This window comes from Cyanistes caeruleus, chromosome 1, assembly GCF_971803275.1.
Source record: "Cyanistes caeruleus chromosome 1, bCyaCae1.hap1.1, whole genome shotgun sequence".
NCBI classification, from domain to species: Eukaryota; Metazoa; Chordata; class Aves; order Passeriformes; family Paridae; genus Cyanistes; species Cyanistes caeruleus.
Window position 1 is genome coordinate 22,255,458 of NC_141701.1, and position 13,821 is coordinate 22,269,278.

Below are 13,821 nucleotides of genomic sequence, written 5' to 3' on the forward strand. Positions count from 1 at the left end.
ACATCAACAACTTCATGTATAACAAAAGGTTTCTTTTTTTGTGTTTGAGGTTTTTTTTAAAGAGTTTTGTTTTAAAGACAAGTGGGGAAAAGTAAAAGGTTACTTATACTCCTGTGATTTCTAAGAAAAACACTATGAGCATCTTTGCCACTGAAACACAGGTTTTCTATGGTAAGTGAATAAAACAACCAGAAAATTTGTAGGGTTAAATTCTTTCCTAAGGTACAACACAAAGTCCACAGGTACTTTTTTTTTAAATTGTCCAGAACCCAGGAGGCTGCCCTGTGCATGAAGTGCTGCAATTTCAAATCCACCACTCCAAAATGTCTGTATCTCTACAGTCACAGAATCAATATCATCTGACTAGACACATCTAAAGAACTTCAGTTTAGCAGCAGTCTGTTGTTGCAAAAGCAACATTTTTAGCTGAATTTTGCGTTTGGAGATTCATCTCCAAGGTCACTAAAACAAAAGGGGAAATAAATATTTTTTAAAAATACAGCACAAATATGACACACACATCCTCCAAGGACTAAAAAAAAATGAATAAAAAAAAAACTAAACAAAACAAAAAATTTTTTAAAAATACCAAAAAAAACTCTCTAAGCAGATGACTCCATATCTTACTAAAATTCAGGATGCACAAATTAAATCTTCAGACATTTTACCCCACAGGACTTCTATACTAAACAGTACTATTTATCCACTCAAAACCAAAGCCACCTGTATTTACAACTTTGTAATTTACAACAATTAATACAACTGTACTGATATAATTTCACCACAAGAAGGTAACTTACAAAAATCCTACCAGGTATCACCAAAGGAAATATATTCATACCATTTTTGGGTAGCCTTTGACTTTTTTTTTGCAGATGTAACCCAAAGAACCAAATTCCACAGAGCTGCTACAAGTGAAGCGCTGTCCATGGTAAGAAATGGTTTCCCACAATTCCAAGCCCCAGGAGTTTATTAGATTGCTAAACTCTGAGACACTCCAGCCCTGGCTCCTTAAGTAACCATTTCAAAGCAAGATGATACCATGTACCACATCGTATTACGCACACTAAATGTCAATGATGTCCTTTGATTCAAGTCAAATATAAAGTCAAGTATCTGTTAACAAAAGACAGCAAGAGAGCTTTACACAAATCTATAATAGTTTTAACCTATCCAAAATTACATGACCCAAGAAAGCAAACTTGCAATTCGTTCCAGTACTCTCCAATTATACTTTTCCGCGTGAAACACCTCATATCTAAACTCAGAGGCAAAAGTAACCAGATACATATATCCTTAGGCATTTTTGTATCATGAAATATCTCTAAGTTCAGCATCCAAATTCCACATTCGCATTTAAATTCCATATCCAGGGGAAAAAAATGGGTGAAAATCTCATCCCGTAGATACAGGGCTCAGTAGAAAACATTAGTAAAACATGAGACAGTTTGGGTTTTAAGCCTGGAAAAGAGAAGTCTCCAGAAAAACTTTACAGCAGCCTTCCAGTACCTAAAGGGAGTCTACAAGAACGTTGTCCTGGAGAGGGGCTATTCACAAGAACATGTACAGACAGGACAAGGGATAATGGTTTAAAATTGAAAGAGGGCAGGTTTAGATTAGATTAGACAATACAAAGAAATTCTTTCTTTTGAGGCTCTGGAACAGGTAGCCCAGAGTTTTGTTCAAGGCCAGGCTGGATGGTGCTTTGAGTTGAAACACCTGTTATGGTGTACCACCATAGCTGGGGGCTGATACTAGATGATTTTTAAGGTCCTTTCCAATCCAAGTAATTCTATGATTCTATGATGCTACCTTGAACTATAAATGAGTTATGTGAATTTAAGAATTTGATGAAATGGAAAGAAAGGTTATCAGCATTAAACTACATTTTATTGTGATTCGGTTCTATTTTCTAACATACGAGTATTTCACTAACCTTTATGATTTGTAGGTAGACAAAAACATAATAATGTAACTTAGACACTGTGGTCATCTGAATAAAAGTCTGTATTTCAGTTACAGAAAAATATCTGATCAGTTTCTGAAATTATGGATTACCTGGAGGTAAATCAGGGTCAGGAGAAGCAGACTGCTGAACTCGTCGTGATTTTACTGCTGATTTCATGCTTTCTGTGGTACTGCGGTTTGTTGAACTGGAACCACAACTTTCGTGGTCTTCCTGCTAGAGGAAAAGAAAGCAATGAAGTCAACCAAACAGAAAGAAAATAAATGTGGGGAGAACTTGGTAAAGGTTCTGTAAAATCTGTTACTGTTTTTCCATCAATTCAATCCCATACTACAGAAGCTGACACAAAATTAGCTGGACAACATAAAATTAATACTTTCACTAACTTTAGTATAAAAAAGAAACCTATCATTTAAATATTTATTTCAACTGAACATATTTCTTCTAGCTCCATTCCTGCTGAAACATTCCTCAGAGACAGAGCCCTGCAGATTACCAAAACAAGTATGAGAAACTACCTAATTGTATGAGCTTATATGCCTACTCATGAAACCACCTCAGATGGTTCCAAGATGTCAGACTCACATCCTTCCTAATAGCACTAATTGAAACTGATTCATAAAGCAAAATATTTTTGCAGACTTCTATAACAGTAAAACATGACCCCAGAAAAGATAAATGAACTGAGGGCACCTGCTTCTCTTGAGCTTCAACATAGCTCATTTAACATTAAGGAATTCAGATGCAGAAACGTGGCTCGTAATTCCAGAATATGATATAAGCCTTTCAAGATGAGATTTGCAGAGACAAGAAAACCTTAATTAGCTGAATCTAGGATTTTAAATATACCAGTAGTATGCCTATTACATTCCAGAATGAAAGCTGAACTACAAGGCTCAAGTGTAAGAAAGCCAAGAGAAGTAATGAAAATATTCTTGTAAATGTATTAAAAGAACAGGTTGAAGAGGATGCAAACACAGCTTTTGACCTAAGCCAAATTACTTTGATAGACATAGTCTCTTGCAGAAAAAGTGAAAAATGCTTTCTGGGTCATGCCACTGATTATACCACACAATTTGTTCACAAGAAAGAAGCTTTGGGGAACAAATGTCAAGTAATACAGTATGAGTTATAATATACTTAAGTCTTCCTAACACCAAGAGCAAGCAGCTTAAACTGTGCTGCGTTTTTGTATCGGACAGATCACGTGTTTCCCCACGTGCTGCCTGGTATTTCTAATAATCTCAGAGAAGTTACAAAAGGGAATCTTCATATTACTTGCTTTTTGATGTGGATTTTTTTTTCCATAAAGAAAATTAATGCATGCAATGATACATTTCAAATGCAAGTCTACAACTTCAAAAGTAACTGAAGACATTTTGTTCCTTCCACTGTATTTAGAACAACAAAACAGAGAAATTCTCTGATAAAATGAAAATACCATTTCACTAAGAAAAAGAAAGAAGAGCAATATAATTTTAGTCAGGGAAAAATAAGATTAAGATAGAAACTTTAACTCATTTGGAGCAATTGCATAAGACAGCCATATTGACATATTAGAAGACTAGATGATAGCTTCTAAAAGAAGGATGAGTTATCATAAAGGATTTGAGATTTTCCATTTATTAATACAGTATTACAAAGCAAGCTGTTGGGTGTTTTTTAATTTATGGATATTTGGCCATTTTAGTCATACAGGAAAGTCTCATTCAAGTTCATAAAACCCCCATAACGGGTGTTGAGAATCAGCTCTGTTTAGAAGGCATTTGTTTCTTATCTCTGACAAGCTTCTCATACTTTCCATTGAGGAATGCATGTTTCCTGCAAGACCCTCTCTGAACTTTGAACTATGGAGCAATTTCATTAGAAAATCACCTCTCTCTTTATTGCATAACTTGACAGAGATAAAAAAAGGGCTTTAAGCTTTCACTGAGCCCAGCGTGATGGAAGCCTCCTCATCAAGATGTATTTTCCAACCTCTCCTGTTTACTGAGAAAACCTAGATAAGACACTCTTAATCTAAAATTTCTGAAATAACTTTGAGCTATACTCTTTCTTGGAAACTAGATCACATGTAGCATAGAAATATTTTTTCAGGTAAGTCACTACACAACTATTTATGTTTTGAACTTGCAGAAAAGCCCAAGCTCAATTACCACATTTCCTTCTTCCCCAAGCTCACTCAAGGATTGCACAGAATGCTGTACTGCAACTATTTAATGACTTGGTCTAATAAGATCACATTACACTTGACTTTTAATATTTATGTCAGCTACAAAATAAAGAGAAGGGGGAGAAGGGAATGGGGAAGTTCTTTTTCTGAAGTGTTAACTCTGTCAAGCCTGATTACATTAAAGTCTAACTTTTCTATTTACATAATGCTACAATTATGTTAAATACATGTTCTCAAAACTTCACAAAATTTATGCAATATTTTTGAGTATTATGAGCAAAGATTAAATAAGAGTGGTTTAAGTTTTTACCACTTTCAGAGATCTAGGAATAAACACTACCACTGGCTTTTGACGGGGGTTTGGTTTTTTAAAGGAAAGGGGATGAGAATCCTTAATTTTGAAACAAAGTCTCAAATCTCAACCTATAAACACATTATATACAAATAAGCTTTTTATATTTCCCTGAGCTACAGGTCTGTTTCAATGGAAAATGGCTGTAAATCATTTACAGCAAGCTGGACCTAAACACAAGCAAAAAATGTACATGTTCCAAAATAGTGCCAAAACACAAAACAAATTTATCTCAGAAATATACCTGTGTGATTTAATGCATATGAAGTAACAGAGTACACATACAAGAAGAATTCAACCTGACTAGCATTTGAAGAAAGGGTGTTTTGTTGGGGTTTTTAAATCTTGAATAATATCTATTAATTTCCTTATAATACACAATTATCAAAAATACTTTTGGGGGCTTCAGGGGTTGGTTTTGGGTTTTTTGAGTATGAAAATACACACCATTTTTCACAACAGTTACTGATATTTTGTAAGCCAAATGTATTCTTCGATTACTGATGATAAGAGTGGCCATGAACTTAAAAAAAGTTACAATCCTAAGTACACATATATCCAGAAGGTTTCTGTATCTGCACATTTCTGCTCAATGTTAACTTTAAGAGCACACTATTAATTTCTCAAACATGTGGTTGTCTCATAAGCCCAGAAGTAAAACATGTTCATTAAAGGAATGGGGAAAGTTCCAAGGAAACTGCCAAAACTAGCATAATTATGAAACTATTTAAAACTGGAACCAAGTAGAGTCACACGCTGTGTCTAGATCACAGTGATGTCATCAGAAACACCCAGCCAAAAAGCACTAAAATTACTGCACTCCCATAAATCCACCTCACACCAGATGAAAAACATTTAAAAGTTGAACTCAAAATTGTAATGGTGGTGGGAAGGGAGTTACATTCTAAAAGTGCTAATAACCATAGTTGTGGTATGAAATTTGATAAACCTCCATTCATTTTATCATTAATGATAGTGATTCCAAACAATAGCCACAGCAGTGGAAAACTAAAAACACTCATGATATATCTAGAGAGATGATTTTTAAATAAGATAACTCATTTACAAAAGTATCTTTTCCCACTAGCTTGTATCGTAAGTAAAGTCTAGAAAACTTAAATTTGAACTGTTCTGGGGTACTGTTTTGGGGTGTTCTGCAAATACGACAAATACAATTTTCCACAACCAGGCTCCTTTTTCACATTTTGCAGATGTGTCAGATCCAGTAGTCGGCTGAAATGTTTTTATGAAGCACTATGGCTAGTTCTAGAACTATGCAAGTCGTAAGTAACATGGTAAAGGCACCTAGGCTAATAAAGTTATATTCAAGTTCCTCAGTCAATTTTCTACTGCAATTTAAAACCAGTATTGCAAGGTTTAAAACAAATTACAGTTGACAATACCTGAACACATAACAGGTTTATTTTGATCTTTCCTAATAAGTGGAGTTTATAATCTTTGTTCATTATTCTTTCCTTTGTTCATTATGCTTTCCAAATTCAAAATAATTTTCTCCTTAAAAAAGACAAACTCTCTCTTTTTAAAACACACAAATCACATTCAACATGCAAGATCTCCAAAAAATCACATAAAGCACACCTTAGAAGAAAAGCATGTCCCTTGGAGATCACTTGGCTATTTATGCAATTATTCTCCTCCTTGAGCTCCCTGTGAGGCACTGTATGGAATTACTGCACCCAGTCGAGGGCTCTCCACGACACTCCAGAAGCAAACCTATAGAGGACCACCATGGTGCGTAGGGCACAGGAGCCCTGTGATCTCAGGAGAACCTCTTGTGCTCTCAGGAGAGACTGAGATAAATTAGGGCTGTCCAGCCTGGAGAAGGATAATCCTACTGCCACAAACACCCCACTACAGAGAAGTAGCCAAGCCCTGCCAGCAACCAATTCTAATTGGACCTGCTTTGGGCATGAAGCTGGACTAGATCATCACCAGAAACCATTCCAAATTGCACAAAGATTCCTCTACATGCAAAAATGAAAGAAAAAGTAATACATTTTTTTTAATTATTATCTTTAAAATACACAAGTTTCACTAAAATGGTAAACATCATGAAGATCTTACTTTCAAAAGGGTATCTGGTTCTTTTCCACTGCTACACAACTGCTAACATGCACTACACATTAACAGATTCATATTACACTTCCAACCCCACAACAATACTTCTGCTGCCTAACACAGGTTAAGCACTGCTTAGAAATTAATACAGGAAAATCATTTTATTATTTGTTTAATAGACACCAAACTAGAAGCATAACATTGAAACAGATAAAATCCAGTGACTCACATATAACATCTGTACATCTTTTGCAAGGTGTGATTTAATAATCTAACACATATTTACTTTAAAATTATGTAAATATAGGTATATTTCAAAACCATGACAGTGCAAAATATTGAAGACAATTTAGCCAAATCAGGCTGTGTTCCAATATTGCAGAATAATTAAGGAATTCTATATTACATATAGAAATTACGTGTTCTATGTATATACTTCTAGCACTTTCAAAAGACTATTTGATACTGCCTGTTTTTTTTCACTGCAACAAAACTCAATTTTAACTCTTTTCAAAACACATACCTCAGAGTGAGCACTCAGAGACAGAGATCTGTCTTTCTCTATGGCAGACAAGAACATGCTGGAAAGTCTTTTTTTTTTCTACCACAGCTTTTTTCAGTATTATTTAATGTAGAAATATGTCAAAAATAAACTCTTAATATTATGTCCCAGACCACGAAGGAGAAATACCAAGGAATTTGAGGCAGAGATGCAGAGAATAGGGCAAATAAACAAGGTTTAAATCTGGTTAAGCAGAACAGACAAACTGGAGCAATCAAGAAACAATTTAAACAAGTTGTCAGCCTCTATTTGCCTCTTGTTGCAGATGATCTTGGCTGGTGTTAAATTAACAGGAACAACCAGCAGCAATGACCAAAAAGGTACATTTAAGATACCTGCATTAGATGAGGTGAGGGTGTTACATTCACCTCCCAATGTCAGCATAAGCCTTGTTGTGTTAATTCTATGTTAGCACAGTACAGTGTGCTCCAAAACAGAGGTACAAGTTAAAAATCCACACAAATGCTCTGGACAGGCTAAAAAGCTGCCACAGCAGCCTCAAGGGTAAGCCACAAAGCTTTGTAAGAAATCTGTTGCACTGATACCACAAAACGTACGCTATCTTCCTACTCATTTCTGGGTAACAATATCTCCCTGTGATGTTGCTACTGTTTTGATTAACTGCTTATTAGCTGCAGCAGGGTATTTGAAAGGAACATTCCTTTGCTTACAAGAAAAGGAGCTGTCAAGTGTCTGAAAGCGTATGGTGATACAGTCATACAGCCAAAGATAAATAGAGCAGGCTGTTCTCACTAAGTGGTTCTCAGAAATATACCCCAATTTCTCAACACTCAAGACAGAGTACAAAATGAAATGACTTTGCAAGTTCTTTTTGAGAGGAGTTGTACAAATATCTTTTTTTTTTTTGTACAGAAAGTTATATTATAAACTGTTAACTGATCATCTAGTAAAGTTTCTGATATATTTACTGTAGTTTTAAAAAATTATGAGGCCACCTACCATGATGTAAGTGCTTTTTAATGGAAATAAACATTTCAAAATGACTTTTCTGCAATTTCTCCTAGGATAAGTTTTTTTCAAGATTTCATTCTCTCGTGTTACAGGAAGCTTGTGCAGTGCTTTGCTTGGGGGAATATGGGTTGGGTGGTGTTAATTCTGTAACATTATTCTGTGTTTAATATCAAAGTGAAGTCTGACCCATGACTAGAGCTCTAAAAGCTAAAAAAAACCAAACCCAAAAACAACCCAAAATAAGAAATATTACAGTAGCAACTGGCAGTTATACTCAAGATTTGGCATCAGTGTAGAAACAAAGATGGAAGGAATAAAAAAAGTCAATTCTGAAATGTTTGTTCCACAAAAGTCACAGTGCATAGAACTCTAACTCAGTAATCTTACACCAGGTTGACTGAAAGTCAAGAGGAAAGACACAGTAGAAAGGGGAGCTCCTTCAACAAAACAGGTAATGTTGGCTGAAATGGGTCATTCTGGCCCGTATGTTCTGTGTGACTGAAAATGAGAAAGAAAAGCGACTGAAACAGTTTAACCCTGAAGCACTGGGAGAAAAGAGTGACAGAAAATACACTCTGGAGAACAGACAGAAACTGAAGTGGCCCACATTTCTGTTCTCTTTTCCAATTTGTGTTCAGAAACAAGCAAGCAAACATAATAAAATAAACAGTGATAAAACTATGGATACCTATTTCAAAAATCTCTTGAAAATTAAGTCAGTACAAAATAGGACATATATTTCAAGTTTAAACAATTTATCTCCATGAAAACTCCAGATCAGTCTGATTGTTCCACTGTCATCCAGCCTAACACACAATTTGGGGGCTGTTAGAGGAGCATCTCACCCTCCTCCTTCCAGGTCCAGCTACTGAATTAGTCAGCACTACAACAACATACACTTTTGTTACACTACCTGCTTACATTTTTGTGTGTGTTTTTTGGAAGACACTGTACCAAAGGCTGGACATAATCTCATCCTTGTAGCAGGTACCTTGAAATATTTGGAATGGTTGAGAAGTACTTTTCCAGCATTTATCAAGTCTGTTCCTGCAGTGTTCACCACAACATCAAAATACCATTGCAAGCATGGCTCAGTCACGTCACTGATTCATTAAACACCTGGGAACCATTAGCAAAAGTTTGATCCATTCAAGTCACTCTCTCATACTCTCTTCCACCTGCCACAGAGCCAGCACTGGTCTCCAGCATTATTTCAACTGGCCCCACACTTCACCAAGACATTACTTTCCTTTGTGGTGGTAGATGATTGATGGCATTTGTTTCCCTGCACAGCTCCGGTGGGTTGTAGTTCAGCTCCATTTTCACACTTTCTTTAGAGGGCACTTTCCCCTAACACACTTCCTACTGGATTTCATTAGAAAGCCAGACCCCATGTGCAAGAATTCTGTCCACCAAGCACCTGCCAAGGATGTAGTAATACTTTTTATTACAACATAACCTTGCCACCCACTTCCTCCAGAGAAAGGTAGAATACTGTCCAGACCAAATTTTCTCCTAATCCCAAACACTACAGAGTAGCAGACCTACAGCAGGCTCCCAGCAAATTGAGTAATCCTCAGATCTCAAATTTCCATCATCACAATAAACCTCTGATACATAACAGTAAAAGGCCTGAGGCACAAAGCTTTGCCTGGAGAACTTGCTATCCAAGCAAGCTCCTTGCACTACTGAGCAGCATTTGGATAGTGCTTGGCTTTTGGGGGGTGCTGGGGATGGAAAGAGAGCAAAGATGTAATGAAATGGCAATGAATTATACATGCCAATGTCAGATGGAAGAGTGTACCCACAGCTGCTATCAATTTTCACAAGTCTTTAGGTTATGCTTACAGTGACTAATTCTCCATTGAAATTGTATGAAACTAGTCAGTAGGTTCAAAATTTCTTGGGGCAGTGCAAAAGAAGAAGCAGAGAAGACTGAATGACAAAGCCAGGCACATCTGCTTTCCTTAAGAATTCAATATGAAAACCCAATGCAATTGAAAAGCACCTGGATCAGAGATTTTAGCCTAGAAGTCCTTTCTTCCTCTTTTACAGTCCAAGATAGGTCCAAGCCAAATTTGTGCTTGTGGCCATTCTTCACAGAACCCACAATGGGGACCTTTTCCCAAGGTAGTACTCTTCAGGACATTTTTGCCATTACAGGAAGGTTCAAGTAGAAAGATTTCTCAGCCACAGGCACAGGAAGACTGAAACACTGCAGCTTGCATTCTGCAAATTCAGAAGTCAGGGCATTTCACCGAAGAAGAAGTGACATCTCAGCATGCAACACAATCTACAGAAGGAAACTGGAACACCAACATAACAATAATAAAAAATTCTTCTTTCCCAAAACTAAGCACAGTCTTTACAAAAATAATAGTTATGGCTTTTTAGTGCTTTGTTAAGACAAAACTTAATTTTCTAACATTTCCAGTAGGTCTTCTCATGTATGCTTTTCATGCGTTCTATGAACACACATGTAACACTACATAATTGTGCTAACACTATGTATGAATATTCAAACAACTTTAACAAATTAAAATCTACTGAGTACAACTGTACATCAAATGTTAGATACTTCCATACATCTGTCTGAAACACAATTTCTCTTAACTTACATAGTTTTCTTACTTTCCAGCTGATCAAATTCTAAACACAGAAGCCTAGCTGAGAGCTCCATTATTTAGCTGTCTCAAGCAAATCTTCCATATAATTTCCCAAAAGCTTATCTTTAAACTTTCAAGTGCACATTAACAGCTCTCCTGTATTTCTAACAACTCACTTTGCAAATTTATACTTTATTTTCATTCTTTCTTTTTAAGCTAAACTTCAGACACCATGATGGAGAAGAACAGATTTGCACCAAATGTAATTTATCAATTACATCTTATTTAAATAACATTATTTAAAACTATTTGACTAAATGACAAAGTTGGATTAATGGTTGCAAGATCTTCCTAGTTAATCAATGTTAAAAAATACACATAAGAGAAACTTACTCAAGACACGTAGTTACAGGTTTTCTACTGATAATCAGTCTTTTCTTTTGCTATTGTCAGTTTGTAATGTGTAGAGCATTTCAGAGAAGTTATTGATATTTATAATGCTCTGCTTTTTAAGTAAGAAAGCTTTTGAAACATTAACTTAAACCTAAATAAACAGTAATTTATCTTCTAAAACAGCCAGCAGTCTATCACACCAAACCACCAGAATGCTATATACTAAGTCAAGTGCAGCTGTCAGCACTACACTGTACATGTTGCAAAGTTTTACAAAAGATGTCTATATTATAACATAACATGTAATTTTTTATCACAGTGGTTAATTTAAAATACAGTGTGCCTCCTCTCAGGCAGCATGGACTCTATACCAGGATTCAACATTTGTTATTTTTTCCAGTGAACACCACGCTCATGTCACTTCCTTGCACAAATCTGAATGTTCAGAATTTAAATATACCTTTCTTGGTACTAACTAAAGGGATAGCTTTTAACATCAAATCAAAAAAACAAAAAACACCTTCTTCCAAATCATTTGGATGGAAAATATTTTTTTATCCTTGGTCAAAGTTGCAATGAAAGAGTAAGGACAGGTTTTAAACAAGATAGGAAAGTGAGTGTCAGAAGAAATGAAACTGAGTGCCCAATGGAACAAAACAAACATTCTGAAAGGAGCTAGGGAGACAGGACTGTTACTGTTTGTGCTCAACCGTGACTCCAGCCACGTGCAACAGGAAAAAATTAAAAACTGGACAACAGGATGGAGAAAAAAGATTGAACAGAACTTGGGGAAAAAAATATGTATGTGGGAAAGTAAAAAAAGCTTGGAAATATCCTCTAATCTCATATAATGCCAAGAAAGAAAGCTCAGGGAGCATTTAGTGAAGAAGAAGAAAATAGTGTATCTTGTTTCAAATCAAAACATGGAACAAGTTCTGTAACAAAACTACTGCATAACATCAGCCAAGAAATAAAAAGTTAAAAAAGAAATTAAATTCACAAAAATATTCTCTTAGGTCATTAATTATTCATGATTTTTATCTATTAATTTACATTGTGAGATGTTTTATAAATTTAAGTTTGACAAAAGTAATCACAAGTAACATGCCATTAAGTAATCAACTCGTTCAAGTTTCACTAACACTTATTTTACATGGTATATACTGATTGCAGGATATACTTCAAGGTGGATAGTTGTAGCACCTTCTAAAACTAACCTAAGGTGTACTATTCAAAATATTATAAATTCATATAAGTGCAACTGCATTCATGTCAAACTACAAGAGAGCTTTTCTTGACTGATGCTTTTTATCTGCAGTCCTGATTTCATTAGTCAGAAGGCAAATCCCTTGCTTTACAAATCTTTCTGTAAACTTTAGATAATACCAATAATATAAGGACAAGGACAATCAAGGATCATCCACCCATGGCAACCACCCAGGGACCATGTTCATGCTTTAGCACCCTCCTGTGGCACAGGCCATGGTTCTTTCACTCCTGAATCCACCATACACAGACAAACACCCTCCATTCATTCCATCCTAGCAGGTCTTCTCACTACTCTCTTCTTTCTCCTTCTCCCTCAAACAGCTTTTGCACCACATGTTTACCCCGTATCTCACAGAGCAAACTGAACAAAGTTGGAAACTGCAACTATCCCTTCTCTGCCTTACATACCATTAAAATAAATATCCAAATAGCACTTTAAAAACTACACACAGATTCCTAAAGTGCTCTGGAAATGGAAGGCTGTAAATCGCATCACTTTAAGTCATGCTTTATTCTGAAATCTTGCTATATAAGCACAGTCAGTTCTCAAGACTTACTGTTGTGAGAGGAACACAAGCTCATGATTCGTTGAACAAAGTATTTGCTTTATAAGAAAAAAATGCATCTAGATTTCTCATAATTGACAGGCCTACACATTTTTATTTCCAAATTTCCTGTCAAAGAAGGCAGGACGCAAAGAACCACACACCTCCACTTCACGCTGAACAAATATTGAAGCATCGAGTGCCTAAATAGTCCTTTTTGTGTGTGTGAGTCTCAAAATCAGGGTGTAAGTAGCAATAAAAAGATGAAAGAAACAATATACTGCATATAAAGGAAGTCACCACAGGACATGATTGTGGCAGTGCATCTAACTGATATGAGTCTTAACATAGTCACACAAGGATTTTTAAATACCCATGTTTTTAAATATACTGACTGTGCTCCCTGCATTGTGACTTTCTGTGTTTCTGGAAACATCATGTGGCAGTTTGAATGTCATCCTAATCCTGTTTCCTCTGTGGAAGCACATAGGCACACTCACATGTGGGTAAATTCTTGTACCAAATGATGAAAGTCAGTTTTTTATCAACAGGTATTCTTTTTTTGAGCTATCCCATACTCCAACAAGCATTAGAATGATAAAATATAGTTTAAGTGAAAAAAATATATAAAAAATAATTTAAAATATAATTAAAGAGTTGCAATTTTAATAGGATGGCTTAAAAAGTAAGAGATTCAATACAGGAGATAGACAACCTGTGCAGTCCAGTAGCTCTTTGAAAAATAAATTACTAACAATGTAGATTAAGAAAAAAAGAGTAATTGTATTACGAAGCCCAAGGTTCATGGCAAATCATGATACAGGGTATTTTAAAGTTATCAGTTGTATGTATAATTCTATAATTTTCATAAAAACTTTAGATGACAAAAAAAATCCTAGCCGCA

The 13,821-nt window shown here is 35.6% G+C and overlaps 1 protein-coding gene across 7 annotated transcripts in view; it reads right to left on the reverse strand.

The window, feature by feature from the left end:
• The window catches only part of VPS13B (vacuolar protein sorting 13 homolog B), a 418,409-nt gene that overhangs the window by 372,174 nt on the left and 32,414 nt on the right, over positions 1 to 13,821 (reverse strand). For 4 of the 7 annotated variants that reach the window (XM_086881610.1, XM_086881628.1, XM_086881651.1 and 1 more), the window contains exon 4: positions 2,059 to 2,182. In XM_086881610.1, the coding sequence (XP_086737736.1) occupies positions 2,059 to 2,182 (124 nt within the window). The remainder of the gene's footprint in view (positions 1 to 2,058; positions 2,183 to 13,821) is intronic. The other 3 variants (XM_086881633.1, XM_086881661.1, XM_086881642.1) reach the window with 1 other exon arrangement.